Raw genomic sequence first — 18470 nt, 5'->3', positions numbered from 1 at the left:
GAAGCCAGAAGAGGCAAGCGAGGATTCTCCTCAGAGCCTTTGAAGGGAATGCAGCCCTGCTGCCTTCTTGGTTTTGGATTGCTGGCCTCCAGAACTGTGATAGAATCTGTTTCTGTGGTGCTAAGCCACCCAGTGGGTGGCAGTTGGTTACGACGGCTGTAGGAAACTTACACATCCTCGCAGGGTAGCTTCCTCACCGGTACTCTCCACTGAGACACCTTTTCCTCGGGCCACTGTGCCCGTGTTTTTCGGATAGAGGACCGGAAAGTGCATGGATGCCTCTTGCTGCAAGTGCACGCTTGACCCGTCTCCAGCGCCCCTTCCTGCCGAGCCTCATACACCTGGCTCTTGGCTCGTGAGATCCCTTCGCTGGTACAGAGGGACAGGAGACTGTCCCCTTGTCCTCTGCTGGGCTGGGTGTGGGCCAGGCTGAAGGAAGGAGGGTGTGCTGTGGCTACAGCACACGGCACCTCTCAGGACGGCGCTGTCCCAGGAGCTTGTGGAACTGCCTGAGCGCCCAGTGCGGACAGAGCCCTCCCTGTCCCTGTAGACCTCAGGTGGACCTCAGGGCATTTCCTCTCCTCACCCACACCTCCCCAGGGCATCTATTTACAGGTTTGTGCCAGCTTAGGCTGGCTGGCATTCATCGGTCCACATAAGTATGTCACTCAGACCCTACTATTATTTTCTGCCCATTCATAAGCCTAAGAAAATCCCTGTTCGTATTTTGAGTGGTTTGAGGCCGTTCCAAATTCTCTTCTCCCACTGGAGCCCGTAGTGACTCCTGGAAAACCTGTGCTGTCTGCGGCGCTTTGTCATTCACTTAGCCATGTTCCGAGTGTCTGTCCTCACGGTGAGGCACTCCAGGCTGGCCGTGCCAGGGGGTGGGCACCAGGGCTGTCCTGATTGTTGCTGCGAGCTCAGTGCCAGGCCTCGTGCCCGACACTCAGGAAGTAACATCATGCTGAGAATGAATGGATGAATGATGGGCACTTGAAGGGAAGAAACATCAGCGACTCTGTTTTTGTTCTGTTAAGATAATTAGATTTAAGAACACTGGGTTGGCAGCTGTCACGTGTCTCTCAAATGGGGACACTGTCAAACCCAGTGCATTCTTAGTAAGAGACAAATAGGTGGTTAATTAATGCCTTAAATTTGTTTCCACCTCCTCCTTTCAATACATGAGGGGTGGAGGGTGATGGAACGGGTCCTCTGGCTTCCTCTGGAGGAGCGGTGAGGAAGTTTGGCAAAGCAATATTATAACTAGTATAACTAGTTCTTGAAAGGGGTCGTGGCTTGGGCCAGTTACTTTTTATTATGAATATTTGCAAATAGACATAGTGTGCTTAAATGATCTAATGACTAGGAAGAATAGCGCATTAAGTTCCCATCTAGATTTAAAACTCACATCTAGGTTGAACAATCATTAACATTTAAAAAGGATCTGTGGGGTGTGTGGTAAAGCAGCTCCCTGACACTGTACATCTGTAAGATCCAAGAACGTTTCTTATAGAGCCACAATACCACTATCAATTAGGTAATCATAAATTAATCGTAAGTAATCGTCATTTAAAATGTCATTACTGGGCTTCCCTGGTGGCGCATTGGTTGGGAACCCGCCTGCCGATGCAGGGGACACGGGTTCGCGCTCCGGTCCGGGAAGATCCCACGTGCCGCGGAGCGGCTGGGCCCGTGAGCCATGGCCGCTGAGCCTGCGCGTCCGGAGGCTGTGCTCCGCAACGGGAGAGGCCGCAACAGTGAGAGGCCCGCCTAGCACAAATAAATAAATAAATAAATAAAATAGAATGTCATTACTGCCCTGTTCATATTCAGAATGCCTTGAGTGTTCCCCAGATATCTTTTTACAATTGATCTGTTCAATCGGAATCCAAAGAACACGCACAGGTTGTGTTTGGTTCCTGACTATGAACTGTGTCCTCTCCCTTTTTTCCGTCTCTCCATTGGCTTGTTGAAGAGACGGGGTCAGTTCTGGATTTGTCCTCATGCTTGCTTGTGGTTTCCCTGGGCTGTTTCTTGAGGAGGGGAGGAGGCGGCCGCATTCAGGTTCACCGTTTTTCTCGTCGCTTCGACTGACTCCCACCCTGGTTTTGTTTTGTTTTATTTAATTTATTTATTTTTGGCCGCGTTGGGTCATCGTTGCTGTGCGCGGGCTTTCTCTAGTTGCGGTGAGCAGGGGCTACTCTTCTTTGAGGTGCACGGGCTTCTCATTACGGTGGCTTCTCTTGTTGTGGAGCACAGGCTCTAGGTGCACAGACTTCAGTAGTTGTGGCACGCGGGCTCAGTAGTTGTGGCTCACAGGCTTAGTTGCTCCACAGCATGTGGGATCTTCCCGGACCAGGGCTGCATGTCCCCTGCATTGGCAGGTGGATTCTTAACCACTGTGCCACCAGGGAAGTTCCCCAACCCTGGTTATTGACATTCTTATTTCTTACCGGAGATCTGCCTGGACCGGGCACCAAGGCCCCGCCCCAAGCCTGGGAGATCATCAGGTAGCTCCCGACCTTTTCCTGCTCTGCACTTTGAGAGCAGGCTTGTGCTTGTGTAAATATCAGGCCATCTCAGACCAAAGGAAGAAGTCCAAACAAAAGTAGCAAACGACATTGGAACATCTTCTAAATATTGGGGGAGTGAAGAGGCACAGGGAGATAAGAGGACTAGTTTCCATTTGGGGCCAAGCTATGTTTGCTCTGCTTTGCTCAAGATTATCTCCTCTTCTCAACCCCAGCCGGGCTTCTCTCTCCTGCCTGCAGGTGGGCAGAGGTCTCTATGTGTCTAAACATGAGTAGCTCCGCTACTGCATTTAGTCCTTCCATACATGCTGTGTGTACACACCACGGGTGGGGACCTGGCGCTTGGGATTCTGACGGCACAGCCTGATGTCACAGAGTCTACACAGAGCAACGCCCTCCCTGTCCCATAGAACCAGAATGTTTACTGGTCAGAATCTCTTTCAGGTTTAAAATGAGTTTTGACATCTTTATCTTTCAACATAGTTTTGCAATTTGAAAAACTAGTTAAAAGTTATATGTAGTTTTTTTCAAAATTTACCATTTTAAAATGTGCAATTCAGTGGTATTCAGTACATTCACAATATTATATAGCCGTCACCACCCGACCTTTTTCATCACCTCAGAAGGAAGCAGTGTACCGTGAAGTACTCACTCCTCATTCTCCTTTCCCTGGTTCGTGGCAACCACTGATCTGCTGTCTGTCTCTTTGGATTTGCCTTTTCTGGATATTTCATATAAATGGACTCATTCAACATGTGGCCTTTGGTGGAAGCCGTCTTTCCCTTAGCACAGTGCTTTAAAGGTTCATCCCTGTTGTAGCACGTATCATACTGCGTTCCTTTTTGTGGCTGAATAATATTCCATTTTCTGCATGTATAACACGTTCTTTATCTGTTCCATCAGTGGGTGGACATTTGGGTTGTTTCAGTCTTTTGACCATTGTGAGTAGTGCTGCTATGAACATTCATGTATAAATGTTTGCATGGACAGCTGTTTGTAATTCTTTGAGTGAAATTACTGGATCATGTGGTAATTTGTGTTTAATCGGTACGCGGGCCTCTCACTGTTGCGGCCTCTCCCGTTGCGGAGCACAGGCTCCGGACGCGCAGGCTCAGCGGCCACGGCTCACGGGCCCAGCCACTCCGTGGCACGTGGTGTCTTCCCGGACCGGGGCACGAACCCACGTCCCCCGCATCGGCAGGCAGACTCTCAACCACTGAGCCACCAGGGAAGCCCTGTGTTTCATTTTCTGAGGAACAGCCAAGCTGATTTCCAGAATGGCTGTGCCATTTTACATCCCCACCAACAATGTGTGAGGGTTCCAGTTTCTCCACATCCTCACCAGCACTTACTATTTTCTGTTTATTTTCTTAAAAAATTCTAGCCATCCTAGAGGATATGAAATGGTATCTTATTGCTGTTTTGATTTACATTTGCCTGATGATTACTGATGTGGAACATCTTTTCATGTGCTCATTGGCTATTTATTTATCTTCTTTGGAAAAAGGTCTGTTCACATCCTTTACCCATTTAAAGAGGATCCATGGTGGATAATTGCTAGGTTCAGTCATCATTACTTTTGTGGTTTCAAGGTTTGAGCATGGTTTCTGGGAGACTAGTTTTGGGAGGGGTGTGTGTGTGTGTGTGCCTGCAAACACGCAAATGCTTGAAAAGATCTCCTTATAAAATCAACTTTGTGTCTTAGGAGATAGATTTCAGATTGTGTCACCCCAGATCTCTTTTGTCCTAGCAGAAAGTACAACAGCAGATTCTTTAAGGATCTATATCTTTAAGCATTAACCTTTAGATTCTGGTTGTGTAGTTCAGGAAAAATTCTTTCACCTGAGGTAAATTCATTTGCATGTATTTCGCTTTCATGTGAACGTCAGATACTGCATTAAGTGATTTTGCCCTCTTATTTTCTTATTTATTTATTTATTTATTTTTGTGGTACACGGGCCTCTCACCGTTGTGGCCTCTCCCGTTGCGGAGCACAGGCTCCGGACGCACAGGCCCAGCAGCCATGGCTCACGGGCCCAGCCGCTCCGCGGCACGTGGGATCCTCCCGGACCGGGGCACGAACCCGCGTCCCCTGCATTGGCAGGCGGACTCACAACCAGTGCGCCACCAGGGAAGCCCCTGCCCTCTTATTTTCATCTACAGTAAGAAATAAAGTTGCTCTCAGCCCTCTTCTGATCACTGCCCTTTTGAATCTGGCCAACCTAAAACCCTGCTCTCTCTCGGTGGATGATACAGCATGAACAAGGAGGGATTTATGAAAAATCTCTCGCTTTCAGTTCTGCTTTACTGACTAAGTTTTAAATACATAGAATTTTCCCTTTTAACAGTTCTGGGGGGATCTCAAACGTTCTGACATATTTTTGGTTCAGGCTTTGCAATGTGTTCTATGGGGAGGGCCAAGTCCCTTTTGGGTGGGTGAGGACCGTTTGTATCTTTCATTGTGTGAGACCGAAGTGGTGGGAAAGCGTATTGTGCAGAGATCCGCATACCTAGAAATTATCAGACCTACCTTGAGAGCTTAAAAAAATACGGTTTTCCTGGGTTTTAATCTCCATGGAGTCCAAGTCAACAGATCTGTTGTAGGACAGGAAATCTTCTAAATCTAAACCCTGGGAGACAGTGGGTGATATGAATAAGTGACTGAATATGGGATTACACGACCTCAGTTTCGAATTTAGATACTTACTACTATAAATTCCTCGGCTAGAAAATTTAATTCTGTTTCTCAGTTTCCTCAACTGTAAAGCGGAAAAAATAACATACACGCAGCTTGCAGCTCGTTAGGGTGTTGCAAAAACCAAAACTGAGACCATGTGAACATGCCAAGTGAACGAAGTTTCACATAAGTAGTTTTACTACAAGTGTGACTTTGTTTCCAAAGCACTGGTTTCTAATCATATGTTTGCCAGGATTGATTTAAGCAATTTTGAGTTACCTCTTGGCATATAAGAGAGACGGAGAGGGTCTGCTATAAGAAGAACTGTACTTGAGGGACTTTTCTCCAGAAAAGGAGTATCATCTTCATATATAATTGGTACATCTTTGTTTGTCTTTATTGCTATTTCATGCAGGGTAGTAGACACATAGGGATTAGAACAAAATATTTTATTTCTGTTGGCTGTGTGAGCAGATTGATATAATTAGACTCTGTGACCGTGGCCTCAGGCACCCCCAACTTCCCTTTAGCAGCAACATGAGTGTTCATTGGGAGAGTTGCCTAATTTTTAATTTACCTAAGGCAGAAGGAGTTCCTCTTTACCTAGTGATGGGAGTAGATCACAAGACTAAACATTAGGGCTTCCCTGGTGGCGCAGTGGTTGAGGGTCCGCCTGCCGGTGCAGGGGACGCGGGTTCGTGCCCCGGTCCGGGAGGATCCCACGTGCCGCGGAGCGGCTGGGCCCGTGAGCCATGGCCGCTGAGCCTGCGCGTCTGGAGCCTGTGCTCCGCAACGGGAGAGGCCACGGCAGTGAGAGGCCCGCGTACCAGAAAAAGAAAAAAAAAAAAAAAGAGTAAACATTAGAAATTTCAGTAAGTGGCCAGTTACCTGTGTTCCTATAAAGGAAAGGAGGCACGTTGGCATTTCCCAAATCATCGCCGTTGACCTTGGAATTTATTTTTATCCTACCAGACTCAACTTGCCTCTCAATCTCACCTGGTAGACTGTCAAGGTTTGGGGCCCAGTGGGGAAGTGGGTTTGGTTTGCGGTAGATACTCAGCAAACCCAGTGATACTTAGCAGGGAATCTTACTAGCTAGAACTAGCTGTAATCCTCTGCAATGGTGGCCTGAAACCCAGGGCTGCAGTGCTTATTTACATTTTTTTCTTTTTTTTTTTTTTTACAGGAAAAGAAGATTTTTCAGATCCCCTGGATGCATGCAGCTAGACACGGGTGGGATGTGGAAAAAGATGCACCGCTCTTTAGAAACTGGGCCATCCATACAGGTATTAACCCCGCATTGTTTATAGAGCCCAGCACTGTTGCTTTTTTGTGGTTGTTTTCATGCCTTTAGGTATAAGTGACGAATTAAATTGCAAAATATTTAAAGTGTACACTGTTTTTTGGTGACAATGTTTAAATTCCACTCTCTTGGCCAATTTCAGTTATACTGTAGACTGTTAGCTATCATTTATTTTTATTTTTACTACATATATAAAATCTCCTGGCTTACGACTTCATGAAAATAGCTCTGATAAGCCTGAGACTTGTTCCCAGGCACATCTAGGACACGTAGGGTACAGCCTGCATCACTCAGAAGTGACGCTCGGGCTTCCCTGGTGGCACAGTGGTTAAGAATCCGCCTGCTAATGTAGGGGACATGGGTTCGAGCCCTGGTCCGGGAAGATCCCACACTCCGCGGAGCAGCTAAGCCCGTGCGCCACAGCTACTGAAGCCTGCACGCCTAGAGCCCGTGGTCCGCAACAAGAGAAGACAGCGCAATGAGAAGCCTACGCACCACAACGAAGAGTAGCCCCTGCTCGCCACAACTAGAGAAAGCCTGTGTGCAGCAACGAAGACCCAATGCAGCCACAAACAAACAAACAAATAAATAAATGTATTTTTTTAAAAAAGAAGTGATGCTCAACCCATTCTATAGAAAACTTAGTCCTTAAATTTCCTGTAAATGTGGTTTTCTGATGAAGTTCCCCATGCGTGTACCCCAGGGGACTATAGAACTTATTTGTTTTGCGTTGTATAAACTTGGGTCAAATTTATCTCCCCCAAAGGTAGTCAAGGTTATATTATAACAAAATTTAACTAGCGAGCTATTTGCAGGAACGGACTTTTACTTAATGTTTGAGAGTCAGATGGAAAAGCGACCTTCCAGTTACCTGTGCTTGTCCGTCTACTGGCCTCCTACCTTTGTCTTTCCCTTACCTTGATTCTCCGTTCTTCTACCATTATAATTTTCTCTCAAGCTATTTCGTAGAGCCAGGGTGACCAGTTTGTCCCAGTTTGCCTGGAACTGTCGGGTTTTAAAACAAAAATCCCTGCATCCCAAGAACCTTCTCAGCCCCAAATAAACCAGGAGGTTTGCTCACTGGAGGTGTGGCCTAGAATTCAAACGGTTCTCTGTACTACCTGCCAGCAATCCTGTTTCCAGAAATTTTTACTCTAGAAATAATTTTTCCCCTCTTTTTCTTAACCTTAATTTCTTCAACTATTTTGTTAGGAAAGCATCAACCAGGAGTAGATAAACCTGACCCAAAAACATGGAAGGCGAATTTTCGATGTGCCATGAACTCTTTGCCTGACATTGAAGAAGTCAAGGATAAAAGCATAAAGAAAGGAAACAATGCCTTCAGAGTCTACCGAATGTTGCCTTTATCTGAACGACCTTCTAAGAAAGGTAGATAAAGATATTTACTGACTAAAACAATGATCGCTTAATATACCTTATAGTGCCTTTGTGATTTCTTTATTTCCACATCCGTAGTCACAGCAAGGATACAACCCTTGTTCCCATTGTGGATGATAATTCTGCTCTTACCTGGCTGGGGAAAAGGACTCCCAGGGCCCCCCCAGAGCAGTAACAGAAGCATTGAGGATCTCGGCCATGTACAGATTGAAGCAATCAGCTCACTGAGAGTTTCAGAAAGAATGTAACTTAGGGAAAATGCCTCTCTGTTCTTCGTGAATTAATCCAGGACTGTTTTTGTCGCCACAGGAAAGAAACCAAAGACCGAAAAAGAAGACAGAGTGAAGCACGTCAAGGTAACCTTTGTTCAGAGAGGAGGCTGAAGTTGTGATCAAACTAATGATTCATATTCTGTCTCAGAACAATAAGTGATGTGATCTCTGTGAAGTAGTCAGTCTTGCTCCTTTTGCTGTTGTGTTTCATGTGCTTTGCACGTCTCCTCTTTGGCATGCACCCACTTGTAGACTCAAGTACACACATCCCTCACTTCATCCAACTTCCCTGAGCAATTTCTGAATGAACTCACAAATCCATGCTGAGCTTGACAGTCTCAAGCCTCCATCTGGCCCCCGCAACAGTTGCCAGCATGTCACTTCGTTCCAGCTAAGCTCCAGCAACCAGCTACTATCCGATAATATTAAGTATATTTTCAGGCCATTAAATATTTTTTAAAGTATATTAAATAGTATATACTTACATTAGAATGTATTACCTATATTTATATATATGCATTGTGTTGGCCAACTTTTTGGCCAACCCAGTATGTATGTATGAATGTATGTATGTATGCGTATATTCCATGACAAGCCATTACTTTGGGGACACAGAGGTCTGTTCAAGCCCTCTATTTGTGTGGATCTGAATAGTTTGTTCCTGCTCCACTATAGAACCAGCTTTCATAACTTCCAAAAGTTTTCCATAGGAATGCGTTTGTGTGTGTGAGCTTTTCAGTGGGCTGTGTACTCTGAAATCCACTGCAGTGTGAGGGTCTTTGTGTGTAGATTAGGTGGCCCTTGTTCGATAGCCAGAGAACTGCCAAATAGCCCATGCAAAATCGAGGGTGAGCTCAAGTTGCTAAGCAAAGAGCAGACACTACAGTCCAGACTGATAGACCATCAGAGAGAAGATTGTCTGTTTCACCGCGCCCTGTTTGCAGATGAAGAAACAGAGGCTCAAGAGAGTTGAGTGACATGGACCCAAGGGCAGTGCAACATGTGGCCAAGTTCACACGGTTATTTAGAACTGAACTTAAAAGAGATGCCAGGCATTCTGGTTTCTACTCTAGAATAACTCTTGAAGGAAAAAACAAATTGCCCAGACAGCACAACGTTTAAAAGCAAGCCACTTAGTCAAAATAATCGGAAAAAATACCAAAAAAATCTACTTCAGTTTGACTTGTGAAGGTAGAGGGAAAACTTAGGTAAATTGTTAAAGTTTCAGACACATTTACCCCTGCAATGGAAAATAAATTTTTTAGCTAGAGTGTTTTAGCAGTGAGACCTCCAGTTTCCACTTCCAGTATTTTTAGTTGGTGACTTATTTTAAATATAGCATAGTATAGGCCTCATTTTGTTATAACTTTTTATTATGGTAAAACTTTATACACAGGAAGGAGGCAAGTGAGTCAGACGTACTTCATAGACCGTCACCCCGATTTCAGCGTTAATCAGCTCGTGGCCATTTTATCTCATTAGTACCTCCCTGCACTTCCATGCATCCAATATGAAACTGCAGATGTTCAACCATTTTTGACGTACAAAAACAATTTCATGTGGTTCAGCCCAATATTTTAAAGCAGATTCCAAACATCTTATTTCTTTCATAACTATGTCAGTATATATCTTTAAAAGATAGACACTTTAAAAATAACAGTGTCATTATTGCATCTGAAAAAATAAACAGTAGTTCCTCAAAAACATCAAATATCCAGTCAGTGTTCAGGTTTCCAATTTGTCTCTTAAGTGTCATGATTTTGATACTGTCTGTTTACTTGAATCAAGATCCATATAAGGTCTACATGTTGTGATTTTTGGATATGTCTCTTAAGTTTTTTTAGCCTATAAGTTTCCCCTAGATTACTTTTAAAAAATTTATTTTTTTCTTGCAATGAAAAAACCCTGTTTTTTGTTGTATCAAGTTCCCCACAGTTTGGATTTTTTTAGGGCCTACATTCTGATTATTGTTGCTTAGTCAGAAAAGTGTAACTTCCACAAATATGTGATTTTGAAGAATCTGCTATAATCTTAAGAACAACTGTATCATATTTGCTACTAGTTTCACAGCATCTAGCTCAGTGCCTGGTACAGAACAGATAATTAATACATATTTGACCACTGAATAGATGAATGAGTATTTGTTGACTAAATAGATTCATAAATAAATGTAATATATGGGGAGGAGGGAGCGGGGGGGTTAGGATGCAGATTTAATTTCACAATCTCCGTTAATGGAGAAATGAAAATGGAGTGACAGATGTTCACTTTTCAACCAGCTTTGCTCAAACATAACCACCAGACTTCACTGAATATCAGATGCCAGCGATTGGAAGATGCACCATTATTTTATGTATCTGTAAAAGCAAGAAAAAACTGCTTGCAGTGACATCATGACACAGAAGTGATTAGAAGGCACGTCCCATTTCAGGGGTGTGGAAATGTGAGGAGTGTGCACCTTAGAGTTGGTGACACATGGTGTTCTTGTAAGTAAAGGACATCTGTAGTCACATCACCGATGGTAATGTCTTCCACATGGCCAGGCCCGCACTGACCCAGGGAGGCAAGTGAGAGATTTCCTCTTAGGTGCGGCCACGTGGGTCCCAGCAGAGAGTACAGTGAGAAATCCTCCTGTGACGTAGATATGGTCAGTATCCGAAACACGGCCCTCATAGAGACATTGTTCCTTCAGCAGAAGGCAGGCGATCCATTGGAAATAAGAGCAGCCTAACTTTTGAATTTAAATCTACTCGCATCTGTCCTGTGATGAAGCCTCGGAACATGGATGAGGCGGGCGGGCTCCCCAAATTTTGTGGTTCATGACTGCATAGTGTTGATGTTTCTGTAGAGTGGTTCAAAGTTAATTCTCTAGGTTGTCTGGAATTATATATATAAAGGACCTTATCCTTACTGAGTTATTAATACATTACTTTTTATTGTTTGTCAAACACCTAAGCTCTGAGTTTTGTGTTCTGTGCATATATATATATATATATGCAACTGGATAGACTAGGGTTGGTTCTTCCACAGAGAAAATTTATCTTGCAAGTAGTAACTAGGTATGAAAATTGGCTGTTAAAACAAGCTCTTCCCAATCTTCCTTTAATTCAAGTTGAATTTTTTTAAGATACCTGAAGAAATCCTAATCTTATTTTTAATTAATTTTTTTCATTGGAGTAGAGTTGATCAAGTTGAAGTTTTAACTAGCAAAGGACGTTTAGAGCATGCAGGCCCACTGTCAGAATATTTCTTGGTCTATTCAGGCAATTTATCTCCATGTTCTTTGTCTCCTCCCTAAATAGCGTCCCTGAAACTGGGAGACCCAAGGCTCATTGACCATGTAATATGTGCAGAAATGCTGCCCCTGTATCCCCTGATGTTCTCTTTGGGAGTGTATGCTGTGCACTCAGTGAGCCATCTTTTCCTTGAGCTAAGCCCTGCCTGCGTGGAGGTAACTGGCTGTCTAGGGAAATAAGAGTCAGAAACACAGTGGTGAGCAGTACAAGATGGGACATCATCAGAGCATATTGGTGTTTCAGAAAATGTCACAAGGCCAAGATCAGTAAGGATAGAGGTGGATAAAACAGCGAGGTGGTAGCTGACATTTTGGAGCCCCTACCTGGTTCTCAGCTCTAATTATTATCTCATTTAATTCTTCCTGCAATGGGCAGGTTTTCTCTCTTTCACATATGTGGCAATGGAGGCACAGACTTGTTGAGTAATTTTCCCAGAGTTGCTCCACTTTATGGAATTGGGGTTTGATTCCAGGTTAGTCCAACCTCAGAACCTGTGCTCTTTCATTGCCCTCAGTGCGTCTCAGCCTCTCGGAAGCTGTGGGCTCTGATCCAGGCCTTGGGGGACTCTCCAGTATATTGGTGGACACTCCCCAGCACCAGATCAGACATGAAGCCCTGGAGATCAGAGCTGCTGTTTGGTCTTCGCTGGATGAGTTAGGACACCAGCTTCATTAGAGCCAGAGCCTGAGTGAGGGTACAAGGGGAAACAAAGGCATGTAGGTAGGGAGGATTCGGAATTACTACTTCCTGCCTCAGAGGATTGTTTGCAGAGGACATATGCATGCTTCGAAACTGTGAAGTGCTTCCAGATTAAAACATTGGTGTGATGATGGAAAACATAATCAGGGACTGTCTCTAAGGTCACTTGGTAAAGACTAGGACTGGTCTGTATTAGTTCTGAGTGCAGGCCTCTGGGTGGAAGTTACAGAAAAGCAGGTATTGGCTGAGCAGAACTTTCTAATAGAGCTCTCACCGCCAACAGTGACCTGAGCTGGAATACAAAACAATATGCCCTCTGTCACTGTCCAAAGACAGGCTGAATGCCCGACCACCTGTCAGGGCTGATACTGGAGTGATCTTTCCATGGCTTGCAAGGGGTCTTCAGTTTTTAAGCCTCACGCCGGCAACCCACCTGAACTTTCAGGAGATGAAATCAGAGCTGCCCTGGAGGGAGCAGGTGAGGGGCCTGCCCGGCCCACTCTGGCGCCTCCCTTTCCTCCTGGTGGCTCTTGAGAGGACTGCTCAGAGCACAGTCTGCAAACTGGTTGGCTGAATAACCTCCGTGGATGCTTTTGTGAGATAAGGCACAGCTGAACGCCCTGGGGAGGATCTGGAGCATGGAGGAGTTGATATTGAAGAGAGGTTTTTCTCACCGTGATGGGAAGCAGCAGATGAGGGGAGAGACTGCAGTAGAGAGCTTAGATGAAGATGGTGGCAGTTGGAATGGAGAGGAGGAGACATTTCTCTGGAAGAGGAGGCGGAGGAGGAAGCCAGGTGTGGAGCTAAGAGGTGGCCCTGACTTCTCACGCGTCCTGGGGGGGATGTCGGGAGCGGAGCATGTTTTGTGGAGAAGAGGGTAAGTTTAACTGTGGACATGATGGGCTAGAAAGGGCAGAGAGGGCCCTCTAAAGCAGACACCAGGCGGACAGTTGCATCTACAAGGCACCGAGCTCGGGTGAGTGTTGGAGGCCAGGTGTGCGGTCATTTGCCCAAGAACGATGTTGGAGGCCGTGGGAACAGATGCCTTCCCCAGGAGGGAAGCTACATGAACTGAACACGGAGACCCAAGGAGAAGACGAGGAGAAAAGCCAGGCAAAGAAAAGAAAGAAGTCTAAGGGGAGGTTGCAGTGGGGAAAGCGAGGAGAATGAAGACGGCCTAGTTCCAAGGAAGGAAGGTGTTCCTCGGGTTGGGCAGGAGGCCGCAGCCTGCTTCAGTTGCACTCCTGTTCTCCGAGGTATAGAGTGTGCAGTTCCCCGGGCCAACTTGACTTTCATGAAGCCCAGCTGTCAGCCTGAGGTTTTTGTTGGTAGAGAGACCTAGAGATGCCCTTAAATTTGGCTTTGAGGAGACTGGCTTTGCACAGATGAATTAGGGCATTTCTGGAGGTTGGGGGTGGGAAATGGTCTTCTGGCCATTATCTTTGACCTCAAAGGAGGGGACAGCTAGACAAGGGCTGTGGCACAAGGACGAGACAGAAGGAGTGGCCTTGGTCGTCCTCTGTGCGGCCCACCCCCAAGCCCCTCCAGCAAGCATGGCTTTGAGACCAACCAAAGGAATATTATTTTAGAGGTCTAAGGAAGGCTGCCCCTGCCCCTGAACGCTCTCTTGTGCTGGTTTGCTATTGCCTAAAATCCCTTATAGAACAAACCTTGGATTCTATAATGAGAAGAAAGGTTCTTGGGCATAAATATTTGGCAGAGTTAATAGATCATGGAGCGGTCTGAACCCAAGTACAATCTGTTCTTTGGTTTTCTTTGGGGCAAGGTGATTTACAGGAGAGCCTAGATCTAAAGTAAGAAAGGAACAGAAAGAGGAGGCTAGTTCAGGATTCACCAAGGCCAGGTCATGGTACAGCCAGGCGGGGGACAGGGCAGGAGTGGGGCATCACAGAGAAGCAGGAGATGCTGTGGGCAGAGGCCGTTCGTGACCTGCAGGATCTCTGTACATGTTCCGTAGACAAATGTTCACCCATTTTCTTAATTTGGGTTCCTTGCTTTAAAAAAAAAAAAAAAATACATAGTTTAGGTTTCAATCTTCCTATTCTAGTCATTTCAAAAATTTCAACTGAGTATAGTGAAGATCCCTGTTTTTTCTGCATTCTGGATGCTACAGGGACCTTTCAGGGAGGTGCTGGCTACATTTCACTGTACAATCTGCCATATTGTCCTTCTAAAACCAGTGAGAGGGCTTCCCTGGTGGCGCAGTGATTGAGAATCCGCCTGCCGATGCAGGGGACGCGGGTTCGTGCCCCGGTCCGGGAGGATCCCACGTGCCGCGGAGCGGCTGGGCCCGTGAGCCGTTGCCGCTGCGCCTGCGCGTCCGGAGCCTGTGCTTCGCAGCGGGAGAGGCCACAACAGTGAGAGGCCCGCGTACCGCAAAATAAATAAATAAATAAATTTTAAAAATAAATAAAACCAGTGAGAAGGTTTGCACTGAACACTTGGAGATCGGCAGGTTATTTTGGAAGTGGGGATGGGAGGAGGTAAAACAATGTTCAGTGGAGTCCAACTCGGCCTCCAGCGGTAGAGTGTTCTGTTTCGTTACAGAAGGGGTGCAAGAGGCAAGGGAGGGGGATCTGGGGAGTAGGAACAGTGTTGAAAATAGTTCCGTTTCAGTCTCCATTGGAATTAGTACAGGATCCAAGGGTTCATTAAGACAGAAACTACTGGAATTGGACCATGTTGCCTGACCAGAGATGTGAGTTCAGTTCCTGCATCTCCTCAGAGTAAAAGCAGTGTGATCTTGGGAAACTAATTTCGTCTATGAGTCATAGTTTTCTCAAGTGTAGTGTGATAGAAGTATCACTTGCCACTAATTACACTGTAGATCGTGTGAAACTCTTTGAAGTCTCCAACTGAGAAATCAGAATAATTTAGGTTTTTAAATATATGCAAGTCTGACTGCCTCATTACCTTTATAAGAAGCCTAGAAGCAGAATGAGTGAATAATAACTTGGCAACAGAAGAAACCCATGAAAACGAGCAGTTCTTTCCATAATTCCTTAAAATGTTCTTAGTTCCTTTTGGGGCGTTGAAGAGATGGAAGGGGAAGAAGACGACACGTGGGGCATGATGCGGACGGGTGGGAAGGGGGCCGTTGAGGAAGCCAGGGAGAAGGATGCCGTCAGAAAGGTGGAAAAACAGATAGATCGTGTTGCCAAGGAGGGAGAGTACAGGCCTTCCTGTTGGACGTCAGAGTGTGGGGTTGAGGGAAAGAGACTTGCAGAAAGGTCACTGGATTGGGGATAGTAGAGTTTTGTTGGTGACCTTAGATAATATTGAGTGCTTATTTAATAATAGGTGCCAGGTGCATATTTATCTCGTTTAATCTTCCCATTATTCCCATGACATGGGTCCTATTACAGTCCCCAGTTTACAGCTGTCCGCAGCATCCTAAGAGACCACTAGAGAGGCTAAAGTCCTATAACTAGAGGAAGACTTGGACCCCAGGCTCATGTGACTCCAAATCCAGGCTGTCTCACCACCCCTACCCCAGGAGCTGGGAGTTTGAGTCCACCAGTGGCGTGGCAGACAGACTGCAGGCTTCACGGTGGTGCAGCGAGGAGGTGATGGTGGGAAGGCAGGTGCACAGTCAGGAGTTTGCCTCTAAAGGAAGAGAAAAGTGGTGACTCAAGTCACAGGCAAGGGAGTTTCTTCCCAGAAAGGATAAACTCTTTGGAATTTGTGAAAGAGACTCTGCAGGAGAAAGGGACAGACATTCCACCCAGAGGGGTTGTCCTGGGCCCTTCCTGGATTCAACCTTTGGTACATCTGGTCATCCCTGCCATGTGTGCTTTTTGTTTGTTGGTTGGTTTTTTTTGAGAACTGAGCTATACAGTGAGGTGATGTCTTTGAAGCCATGGTTATCACGGCGGGAATTTGCCAGGTGGGATTGAGAGGGAGGGGGTCATTTCCCCTTCCTTCCCTAGGTGGCTTCCCTAAGATTTGAGGGGGTTTGTCATTGGTTCCAAGCAGCACATAAATTGATAAGAACACCCTGCATGCCTTGGAGCATCCACTCTAAATTTTTCAAAGCACAGTCATATCCACCTCACATGATCTTCTGCTCCTGTCTTCTATTCTTTCCACCCCTCCACCCTCCTCTCCAGTTTGGTCTCCCCAGGAGTTGTCACGTGTGGCTTTTTTTGTCTGATTCTGTTGCTGTCATAGACGCCAGTGTCACCTCCCCTTGAGGAGAAGCTCGCTCATCAAAACGCTGAAAGTCAGTCTGTACTCCAGCGCTGGCTCTCCCAGAGCTGTTGGCGCGTTCAGAGGCTGGAGGGCTCTGATGCACTTGAAGAAAGCAGAATAGAGAGCCAAGCTTAGGAAGAGGAGTTTGTTCTCCTATTTTCATTAATATGAATGTGTAGCCTCTTGGGCTGCATGGGCATTCGGAAGGCATGCCTGTGGAGCCATGGGTGTGGGCTGTTTCACTGCACGCCACGGGGTGGCGGGGGCTTTGGCTATGAGTCTGGCCCGTGTGACCGGCCACCTGCCCGCCGACCCTGGGGCAGGATGCTCAAGTGGCCAGAATCCAGAGCAAACCCTATTCAAGAAGAATTCATCCACCACGTCCTCTGGATTTCGTCCTTGAGCTGATAGTTGAGACAGAGCTTTTCCTCCGAAGTTATAAAAGAGGTGGTAAGATTCCTCCCTTGGAGAGAAAGCCAGGAGCTGAGTCTTACATGCACCCCTCCCTCAGAGGAGGATGAGTTGGGATCTCGGCAGCAAGGTGCTTTACCTAGGCGGTAACACAGCTCCGTTTAACCCCAGGGCTACCTTGCTCAGGGGTAAGCATTTCAGGAGGGCAAGCCAGGTGCACGGATACCATCTCCTCCAAGGAAAAGGAAAGAAAGGGAACCCTTGGCGGGACACTCTACGCAGAAATGTGCTTCTTAAGCTCCAGGCTGATTTAAGACACGTAGGGAATGCGTTTGGGAGACGAACATGACCTTGGCATTAAAGAAAGTGGACAGAGGGTAGTATTTAAGCTAAGCACAGGGAGGGAAAAGGAAGTATTCTCAATTCTTTTTTCTTTTCTTCTTCCTAGCAAGAACCAGTTGAGTCATCTTTGGGGCTTAGTAATGGAGTAAGTGATCTTTCTCCTGAGTATGCGGCCCTGACTTCAGCTATAAAAAATGAAGTGGATAGTACGGTGAACATCATAGGTAAACTGTTTTGACATCTCATTTTTTTATACACACGAGTAGCTCCCTGGGGTTGAGAATTTGTAAAACGTGATTTGAAATAACGTAGTCAGTGGGAGGAGGTCTTGGAACCATCTCAAAATGCAAGCTCAGGCCCCCAGATTTCAGGGCTGAAGAATAAAGGCCTTTGAGCATTAGATAAAGGAACTGAGGCAGATCTGCCTCAAAAAAATAGGTAGATGAGATGGGGATGTTCCCCCCCAGCGGCTAACGATTAGCGGTTCTCAATCTTTCAATAATTGGTCACATGGACAAGAGTGTCATTTATTTAACTTGGGAACAAGGAGGGGGGAGACTGTCCCCATGAGTCCTCTCAGCATCTGCTCCTTGATGGGCCTGCCACGGAGGTGATGCTCATCTCACAGATGGGGAAACAGAGGCACGTGGCCAGAGGGCACCCTGTGATCCCACAAAGAGTGCTGAGTGCCTTCTCTATACCAGACGTAGCGCTGTGAAGGCGGGCCCAATCCCTAGTTTCATGGAAGAAGACACATAATAAACAAAAACCGCACGTAACAACAACGTTACCGTCTGTGATAAATGTGCCAGAGGAAGAGAGTGGAGAGAGGAGGTGACGCCGGTGGGTGAGGACCTGAGCGCGGGTCGCGACACAGGAACACGCTTGGAGGACTAGCGGGAAGGCCAGTGCTCCTGGGAGAAGGGAGGCGGGGCGGGCTCATGGGGACCTTTGGGGACCTTTGAAGACCCTGGGAAGGAGGTTGGGTTTTATCCCCAGACGCCTGGAGAGTGTGGGTTGGTTGGGGGTTTTTTTTAAGTTTTTAAAAATTGAAGTATAGCAGATAGTAAAGTGCCCAAATGTTTTACGTACACACACCAAGGAAACACCACCCCTGGAGGCTCTTAGGCAGGTGGGTGACAAGTGTGAATTACATGTCAGTGAAGTCCCGCTGGGATACTGCCAAGCACGGATGGTGGGGACTCTGCAAGCGTGGAGGAGGCCCAGGCTTGACCTTGTGTTCTGACTCCAGCCCTGGAATCCAGAACCTCGGCTCCTCTGCCCTCAATACCTTTTGGTTCATTACATTTTGTTCCATTTTGTAAACAA

General features: G+C 46.3%; 1 protein-coding gene across 7 annotated transcripts in view; it reads left to right on the top strand.

Moving 5' to 3' along the window:
- The window catches only part of IRF2 (interferon regulatory factor 2), an 82527-nt gene that overhangs the window by 45286 nt on the left and 18771 nt on the right, over nucleotides 1-18470 (top strand). For all 7 annotated transcript variants that reach the window (XM_059049362.2, XM_067022549.1, XM_067022545.1 and 4 more), the window contains 4 exons: nucleotides 6395-6494; nucleotides 7724-7900; nucleotides 8219-8265; nucleotides 17248-17365. In XM_059049362.2, the coding sequence (XP_058905345.1) occupies nucleotides 6395-6494; nucleotides 7724-7900; nucleotides 8219-8265; nucleotides 17248-17365 (442 nt within the window). The remainder of the gene's footprint in view (nucleotides 1-6394; nucleotides 6495-7723; nucleotides 7901-8218; nucleotides 8266-17247; nucleotides 17366-18470) is intronic.

Source organism: Kogia breviceps, chromosome 20 (genome assembly GCF_026419965.1).
Source record: "Kogia breviceps isolate mKogBre1 chromosome 20, mKogBre1 haplotype 1, whole genome shotgun sequence".
Classification (NCBI taxonomy): Eukaryota; Metazoa; Chordata; class Mammalia; order Artiodactyla; family Physeteridae; genus Kogia; species Kogia breviceps.
This window is presented reverse-complemented; position numbering and strand designations above follow the sequence as displayed.